At 33.0% G+C, this 9,733-nt stretch overlaps 1 protein-coding gene across 1 annotated transcript in view; it reads left to right on the top strand.

The window, feature by feature from the left end:
• The first annotated feature begins 1,063 nt into the window (after nt 1–1,063).
• The window catches only part of LOC106464505 (serine beta-lactamase-like protein LACTB, mitochondrial), a 19,451-nt gene continuing 10,781 nt past the window's right edge, over nt 1,064–9,733 (top strand). Inside the window, exons 1-4 of the mRNA XM_013924650.2 lie at nt 1,064–1,608; nt 7,255–7,321; nt 8,519–8,709; nt 9,044–9,142. Coding sequence (XP_013780104.1) covers nt 1,249–1,608; nt 7,255–7,321; nt 8,519–8,709; nt 9,044–9,142 — 717 coding nt within the window. The 5' untranslated portion in view covers nt 1,064–1,248. The remainder of the gene's footprint in view (nt 1,609–7,254; nt 7,322–8,518; nt 8,710–9,043; nt 9,143–9,733) is intronic.

Raw genomic sequence — 9,733 nt, 5'->3', positions numbered from 1 at the left:
AAGGACTTGTGTCGTTAAAGTTTCGTCGGAACGAAGTTACGGAAAAATCAATTAACAACCGGAGACGTAACAATACTAAGGAAGGGGTAGTGTTACGATAGCGGAATTCACGTGACACTGGTAACACGTGATGAGTTTCTAGAAGGATCATGAAGGCCCGAGTGTTTACCAGACGCCCTCCATTTTAGTATATAAGCCCGGCAAATAAGTTGCAGATAGAGACAGATAATTGAGCCAAGTGAGTGGTAGTGACCGTGAATCGTTGTGAATTATAGCGTGTGTTCAAGTTAAAGTGACTGTGGAAATTAAGTGTATTGCAAAGTTGTATTGATAAAGAATAAACTAGTTTTAGTTAAGAAAAAAACTTGTATCGCTTAAGTTCCTCGAGAAGAATTTTTACTGGAAATTATCAAACGACCAGAGACGTAACAATACATATAAAGTTTGTTTGTTTTGTTTGTTTGTTTTTTAATTATGCACAAAGCTACACAAGGGCTATCTGTTCTCTGCCCACCACGGGTATCAAACCCGGTTTCTAGCGTTGTAAGTCCACAGACATATCGCTGTGCTACTGGGGGGCTACATATAAAGAGCAAGAAACTAATGCTCTCAAACTGTTGCTTCTGCAAAAAATATCTGATATCCAAAGATGCTTGGGGAGTTTCGTATTTGTCCAAAAGTGTATTTTACAGTGGCAAACACATAATGATGTCTATTAACAATCTTAGAACTCTTTCAAAGGACAACTATCTAAACTTTTTTACTAAAGCGGTATACCAATGAAAGTGTATTTATAATGTGTAATACATTGTTTTCCCTGTACAATAGCAGCAACAGGTCAGTTTTATAACCAGAAAAACAGGAGACCTTTTGCGTAGTGTGTAACACAGACAAATATCCAAATTCATTTTGTTTACAAATCATGAAGTAAACAAAATATGTAAAATAAATATCATTAAAGTATTACTTACTTAGAAGGTTAATTTGTGTTTTGCTTGAATATTTTTACTTAATCGATGTTTCGCTTCAAAAAGAGTACTATACGCAAGCGCGCCCTGGGGGCCTTCTTATAAACTGTTTTCTTGTGATAATTATATTTTGACGGTAAACTGTAAGTGTAATTCTAGTTAATAAAGAAATGTTATTAAGTATTAACAAAAGGGCGGAGTTCGCCTACTTAGTTATGAAAAAGTAAAATAAACTTCAATTTTCCAAGTTTTATTTTCAATAATTAAGAAACTACCTAAAATGTTCTGCAGAGCAAGGTATGTGTCCTCGTCACTCTTGTTTCACCCGAAGTCGAAGATACGCTTTTTACGACAAATAACAGTGACAAAATTTTTTTATAATAACCTGCAAACAATCGTAAAAAGTAAACCTTATTTTCAGAGTCATCATCGTAAGTACTACGCCGTTTTCCTTTGTGCTAGTACTTTTGGACTTTATGAGGTTGCACGATATGTAACTAAAAATAAAATAAGTGAAACTGAAAGTGACACAGATATTACTATTGTTACCCAGGAAGGGGAAAATTATTTGAATAGAACATCTTCATCATCTCTTTCCCTTGCTATTAAAAAAGGAAGGGATATAGTGCAAAGAATTAAGGTAAGCATAAATAAAGTTTAATTACACATTTTTTCAGTATGCATTATACAGTAATGCAAAGTATCATATTCACGTGAGTGTAATTTCACAATTAAATAAAGCAGAGAAACTTCTGGGGAAACTATAAAAAAAAAAAGTCGGTGCTTCCTTTGGTTTGTTTGTTTGTAACTAAGCACAAAGCTACACAATGGGCTATCTGGGCTCTGCCCACCACGGGTATTGAAAACCGGTTTGTAGCATCGTAAGTCCACGGACATTCCAATGTGCCACTGAGGGGCGACTTGCTTTGAACCAACACGATTATCTTCACTCATTAACATGTTTTGTTGTTGTTGTTGTTTTTTGGAGGGGGGGGGGAGACTATGGTCTAAAAGTAAGTACAGATATTTGCTGTCCAAAGCAAAATTGGTAGACTTTTAAATGAAGAATTGGAGATTAATTTTTTAAATCTTTTAACATAATTCATTCTGGAGAAAGTCAAATGTTTGGCCAAAGGTAAAAGTAAAACTACTTTCACACTATCTTTAAATAGCTAATCATTGGCAAAATGAGAAACAGTACAATGTGTAAATTTAGAATGAATAGAAAGTTAAGACTACAAAAAATTATTATTAATTTGATAATAAGCATGCTGTTTACTTTATATTATACACGGTGATCATAAAAAATGTTTTGCAGTTAAGCACATCATATCTCACAAATGGTATGGCACCGAAAAATGAAATTGCACAGCATGACTTCATTTCAGATTCTTCCACAACCAGAAATCAGCTAATGCTAGGTCTGATGAATGAATCAGCTATTCAAGGAAAGTGATGTGAAATGAATCTTTCTTGAAAGTGTTCCCAAAAGATTTGTTTTACTTGGTTATCAATATGCAAAGGGTACCATCCTACATAATTTCCAATTTTGTTGCTACAACATGGGAATCACATTGCTTGTGAGAATTGTGTGGTATTGTGCAGCATTGGCTGTGCAGGTTTAGAGTCTGTGTGCTGATCATTCTTCAAAAAGTAAGATCCAATAATAACAGATGTGAAACCATGCCACCTTAGCAATATATGGTTCACAGGTCAAATTTGTTCTGCCAGCTCATTTTGTATAGCCTGTGACATGAAATTATAGTGCACAAAGTTGAAAGTTTTTTTTTTGTTCATTAGATGGAAATATTTTTGTCTGTTATTAAACTTAAGAGTTTCTGCATCATAATTTAATAGAATTTTTTTTAAGTAGTCTTTATAGTTGGTAGAAACGCAAAGGGCTTAAAAATTTTTTGGAGGAAGAAATATTATAGCCCGACAAGTCTCATTCACATTCCAAGTTGGCCCCCAAAAAAATTGAGTTGTGCACCCGTCTTAGCATTATGGAGTTGTGTAGGAAATGTTACATGTGGATTAGTTTCTGACCAGATATTGCAGTTGTGCATGTTGAAACTTCCAGAAAAGTTGAAGTATGCTTCATCAGACCATAAGATATTGAAACTTCCACAAAGGTTGAAGTACAGTAGAACCTTGATATTAAGAGCACCCTTCCGACTGCATCTAAATTGTGCAAATTGTTTCAGGTCAAAAGCCCATTGTTGTGCTTGCACGAATGACTTGACGTTAGGGGATGGTGGTTCTGGCTCAGGCAAAAGGGTTGGCACCTCATCATCCAAAGTTGTGTCATCACTTTGAGAAGGCTTTCCTGCAATGTCATCTGCAATTTATTGCTCCCAACCCTCTTCAAATTCTTCTGGGGCTGGAGCATCTTTGTCCCAGTCTGCAAACTGTGCAGCAGTAAAAACTTGTTCATTTCCAGTTTTCTCTGACCGATGTGCCATCAGATCACTTATTGGAATGTTGTCTTTCTTGTCATCTCCAGGAATTGTTCAAATTTCTTCATCCACTTTGATTCCAGAGAAACGGAAGCACTTCTGTACAGTTGTGGCTTCATTTTCCTGACTGCTTCTGCAACCCAGTAACAGGCATCAAGCATGTACACTTCTTTAGCAGCAATGTTGGCATCTGTTGTGGTTTTCAATTTTGCTAGGACAACTCAAAGAAACTGTTTTCTATAGAGAAATTTCACAGTTTTAATGACATCCTGGTCAAGGGGTTGCAGGATTGAGGTGCAATTAGGAGGTAATAATAGGACACGGGTGTTTGCGAGTTGCATGTTGCCATGATATGGAGCATTGTCAACAACCAGCAGAACCTTCTGGCCATTCCTCGTAGAGACTGCTGGTCATTCATTCCTTTTTTCCATCTGTAGGTTATGGGGAGGGCAGTTTCTTCACATTATGAAAGCAATAGGGTTTTCATGATGACCAATGACTTTTCAAACACTCCCATACACTGACTTGACCCCTGCTTCAAGAACATGATGTGGAATTTATCAGATTATGTATCCTACAGTGTTTACAAAGAGAATTCCACAGAATATTAAGATTTCACTTTGAATCTGTGAAAACATTTATTACAGTATATGGTTCAGAGCCGATCCAATAAACATCGCAAGTGTTTGAATAGTGGTCATTCTTTAGGGATGTTTGGAATTTAGCAGTATACTGTAAGGCATACAAAAATGTTTGTGCACATAGTTATAAAATCCTACTTCCCTTTCAGGAAACTTATTCATCAACCAATAAATACTCTTTATTCACAAATGCTTAAATTTTAGTTAATTTTATTAAACATAGAAGAATAAAAAAAATACATTGAAAACTAAGATGTTGAGTATTTACAGTCATGCATAATAGTAAAGTTATTTAATAAAATTTTGAAAATAACTCTAAAAGGACATGATATGTGCAATTTAACCTGCCCACAGCAAAAGGGTTAACTGAGAATGATACCAAAGACACTGCCCTTAATCTGGAATATTGAGGTGCCTGTTATTGCAAGATTTATTTTGGTTACAAATAATAGAAAAAAGAGACTGAAAAGGTTTACTTTTAATGGCACGGTGCCCATTGTTTCAAGTTGTCCATTATTTGAGGTTCTACTGTATGTTTCATCAGATCATAAGATATTGGCAGGTTATTGTTGTGCATGTTGAAACTTGCAGAAAGGGTAAAGTATGCTTCATCAGACCATAAGATATCAGCAGGTCATTGGTAATTGACTTCCAGTCTTGCTTAGAATCACAACAAAAAATTGACAGGCTAGTTTTTACGTTTAATCCATTTCCTTCAGTGCTTGAACATGACGAAGCTGGTAAGGAAACATTTACAAAGTTGACCCAAGAGCTTATTTATATACAGTTGAAATTTCCAAATCCAGACACTGACCAACATGATATGCACCTATGTGCACTTGTGCCTGCTTGTTCTGTTACATTATGGCTAACCTGTTGTTGGTGGCCTGCTTGTACATGGCTTATTTCAAGTGTAATCTGGTGTAATGCATTTCACTAGTTCACTTCTTTTCACATGTCCTGTAGTGGCACAACAGTAAGTCTTTGGACTGAATGCACTAAATTCAAGGTCTCAATACCTGTGGTTAGCACAGCACAGCTAGCTCTTTGTATAGCTTTGTTTTTAACTATAAATAAACAAAAAAATCACTGACTGCACACTTTTCAGTTTCATGTTGGTTGAATGAACTGCAATGTTACTGACCCATTTATACCCATGGAAGATAGGGGAAAGAAATCACAGTGGTGCTTGTGGTAGCAGTATGTGACAACTGCAATTTCATCTTTATATACAATATCATATATGGATGTTAAATTAAAAATTACCCTTAAAATATGACTCTCTCCTTCTTTCTATATATATATATATATATAATGTAGGTTGGGAAATTCTTATTTTATGTTTATAATTATTGTTTTTCTAACCTGTAGGTATGTTGTAAAAACATAAGACAATCTTGTTGCTCTTAATGGTCAGAAATATGCTGTTTATTGTTTAAACTAATAGATATACTTTTGCTCATATATATTTAATTCATAATCTCTAATCAAATTGTAAACCTGTTGATCCATAGTTGCAAGAAATAATAATTAACAGTAAGTAATACATCAGATAATAATGTTGGGTAAAAAAACAGTGCATGTATCTTTAGAGGAATTCATGTTTTCTTATCACAACTTGTACATCATTATAAAATTATATATAAAACACAGAAAAATCAAGTTAGCAAGAGGTTATTAAGACATTCTTTCAACCATCAAATTATTCAAGGCATCATCTAAGAACTGATTCCAACCTTTTTTTTAACCATAAACTTGTGTTATAAAAATTTAACTACCAGTACACACCTCATCGTCTGACAATGTTGTTTCACAAACTCATATTTTGAAAAAGGGGAACAATTTTACCAAAATAGAGGTATGGATGTAAACTTCTATATATCATCCCTGATATTCATGTTTGCATTCTCAACTTTTTCCTTCCACCACTCACAGGAAAGTATATTATTCACTATGATATTTTTTTACCTGGTTGTTGAGACACAGTCAAAAGAGGATTTATTTCATTGATGTTGTTATTGATATACAAAATACAAATGGGAACAGAACATTTCATGTATAAAGTGTAATAGAAAACAAAAAACACTACTCATTGATTAGAGTTAGGATAGACTATAATATTGAATCAAGATATTCACAGGCCTCCTAGTGAAACCTTTGAAAAATATAAAAACTTTTATTTTTTGTTTTCATCCTTCAATTTCTTTACTTTTGCTTAAAATAAGTAAAAAAACCTGTAAATTTGAAAGTAAACCTTTACTTCAAACCAAAAACATTGCCACAAAATATTGGATACTGTAGATGTGATATTACCAAAGCTATACAATGTAGATCCATGAAATATAATAATTTCACAGCATTTTTGCTGTGGGAGGAATAATTCAGACTTCATTTACCAGCATTATCAGAACTTAAATGGTAAAATATCATTAGGCCCAGCATGGCCAGGTGGTTAGGGCTCTTGACTCGCAATCTAAGGGTTGCGGGTTCGAATCCCCATCCCACTAAACATGTTCACACTTTCAGCCATGGGGAGGTTATAAAGTGACAGTCAATGCCACTATTTGTTGGTAAAAGAATAGCCCAAGAATTGGTAGTGGGTGGTGATGACTAGCTCCCTTCTCTCTAGTCTTACACTGCTAAATTAGGGACGGCTAGTGCAGATAGCCCTCGTGTAGGTTTATGCGAAATTCAAAACAAACAAACCACAATATCATCACACATAAAGTAATGGATTTCTTCATGGAAGTTTTATGGGAATTCACATTTATAATTAGTCAATATAGATTATATATATATTTAACTCTGTTTTTTTGTGAGACCACATTTCTGCTGTGTATTTGTAGTGGTCCAATAGGAAGTTTGTATTAATTTTCAATAAACAATTTTCAAATGAATATTGCCTACAATATGTGAAGTTTCACATAGTATGCTTTAAAAGTAGTAGTGTTTTAACTATATTTCTGAAAGTATGTTTCTAATGCTATCTGCATTGGTTTTAATTTATCTAAGTTGTGTAATTGCATAAAATTTCACTATAGATGAAATGGCATGCCATTATTTTTAGACTGATATTATGAGATCTAATAGAGCTTGAAATTGGAGCACTTAGCAGGTTGTAATCTCTATTTTCATCTGATATTATTATGACTTAAAATTAAAAAAATATTTTTTTTTTTGTTATTAAAGGATGAATTTGGTGCTCCAGGAATTGTTGTGGGAGTGAGTGTCAATGGTCACACTGTTTGGCAAGAAGGTACTTATGTTTTATTATAATGTATTATATATCTTGACTGCTGTATGAAAAGGTAATTTTTTTCCCTACAACATATAATAGCTTAAAAGGTACAAAATTGGTAATAACCAAAATTATAATTTGTTTCAAGAGACTTTCATGTGTAAATTCTTGAAACATTTATACATATTTTTACAGTACTTAATACATGTGATTTTGTAAAAATGGGTACAGATTTTAGATTTATGAAGATTAGGTATTCATATATAATTTTTGAAACATCACCTTGTTAAAAATGTTGATTGATATAGAAGAGGGTTGTAGAGTACTTCACTGATGAGTGAAAAAAACAAATTGGTATTATAGTATTGTAATATGTCCTATTCTTGGGCAAGTCCTCTTTGTTTTAGATTATTTGGTAAGAATGATTCAAAGTCCAGTTGACGTAATGATAAATTAAATTCTTCAATAATGTTTGCTGCAGACAACATTGGCATTGATGCAAGTTGTAGTCCTTAGTTCATTAAATTTTCAATTTAAACTTTGATACTATTGTAGGCTTAATATACTAATAATGTTTAAGAGAAATTTCCTTTACTGGTAACAAATGCTGGCTACCTTGATGGTTAGTTTACATAAGTCTAACTCTTACTGAATAACTTTACTTGAGCAACATCTTACTTGACCATTCATTGAATAATACTCACTGAACTAACTGCTTAATCGTATTTATAACTTACATTCCAACGTCTAGATGTTAATTAAAGTTATTAGATTCTTGATGTCATTTTGAACTTTCTAGGTATTCTAGGACTATATGAACTTAGTTGAGCTTAATGTCAAGTGCTCTCTAGCAAATATGTAAACTAAAACAATGAAAATATAACTTACAACAATAGTAATCCAAGTTACTTCTTCAACTTATGGAAAAAATTAAATTTTCTGAATGCTGCAATAAATGGCAATATGAGAACCCTTTTAATATATTTAGAGATGAAGAATTCATTGCATGATTATAAATATATGCACAAAACTGTGATTTTGGACCCTGATAGAGAAAGAGATTAAGTGATGAATGCTTAAAATTAGCAAACTCTGCTTTAAATAAAACATGATTAGAACCAAGCTGCATTCTGTTAATCTAAAGCTAAAGTGATGTATATCTTAAGTACTAGGGGAGTCTCAAACTTCACTATTTTAACTGTTTGGTCATTTTAGGGTTTGGACATGCTGATGTAGAAAACCATGTTCCTTGTCACAAAGACACTGTAATGAGAATTGCCAGTATTAGCAAGAGCATAACTATGATAGCCATTGGGAAACTCTGGGAAGAGAAGAAGCTAGATTTAGATAAACCTATACAAGAATATGTGCCCAACTTTCCTGAAAAATATTTTGAAAATGAAAAGGTATGTAGAAGTCTTTACTTGCAAACTTAGAAGAGTTTTACAGATGTTTGTTTTCCCTGACATAAATGAGCACATATTTAAAGTGCTTTGTATACAACTACTTGTTAAAGCTTTAACAAATATGTACTTTTTAATTTTAAAAACTGTATAAGTGTGTTGTAATTTGTGTAAATATTTTGTAAGAATTGTGCAAAGTAATTAAAGATGAGATTAAGTTTCAGAACTTATTAAAAGTATTATAAAGCATTTTTATAAGAGGACAACTTTTTTGTTCTAAACATTTGTACTGAGTCTTAGTCTTAGGTAAATGTATAAATTATTAATTTTCATCTAGGTTACACTGACTTGCCGGCATCTTGTATCACATCTTGGTGGTATAAGACATTATGATAAACCATTTCTGAAATCAAATACAGACAGCACTTCAAAACAGGTAAATAATCCTATGCTTTCATGATGTAAAAGATGTCAGTAATTTTGACAAGATACAAATATTCTTGAAACAACAAAATAAAATATAAATACAAGCCTTACATAGATTTTATTTAGTGGAGGTTGTTGTAATTTTCAAGGCTTATTTAAAATCAAAGTTTACAGTTCAGTTATTCATCTCTTTTTTTTTTTTTATGTCTACAACATTGCTTATTTTTTTTGCTTTTTTATTTTGTTTCCTTTCAAAATCAAGGCAAAAAATCCATAAGTTTTGCCTCTCTTGGATTACATTAGGTCGTCAAGAAATTAATGTCGTGTTTTGGAACACTTTTATTAACTATCCCCAAAAAACGTACATCACATATAATAAATGAACCACCTAAACGTCATGTTAATGTAGCCTATATGTGTAAAGTTTAGTATGCTCTAATCCCTTATAGTGATGGCACACGATGACACACACATTTGGCATGTAATGCTGTTTCAATACAAGAAGGGAAACGATGCCTCTGTAACCAAAGAAGTTAATGGAAATGTTTTGGAAGTTCGTAAGTGTCAACGATGGTTCAGCAAATTTTGTTCAGGTGACTTT

Source organism: Limulus polyphemus, unplaced genomic scaffold, assembly GCF_000517525.1.
Source record: "Limulus polyphemus unplaced genomic scaffold, Limulus_polyphemus-2.1.2 Scaffold1670, whole genome shotgun sequence".
NCBI classification, from domain to species: Eukaryota; Metazoa; Arthropoda; class Merostomata; order Xiphosura; family Limulidae; genus Limulus; species Limulus polyphemus.
The sequence above is the reverse complement of the archived record's forward strand: the minus strand, read 5'-3'. Positions and strand labels throughout refer to the sequence as shown.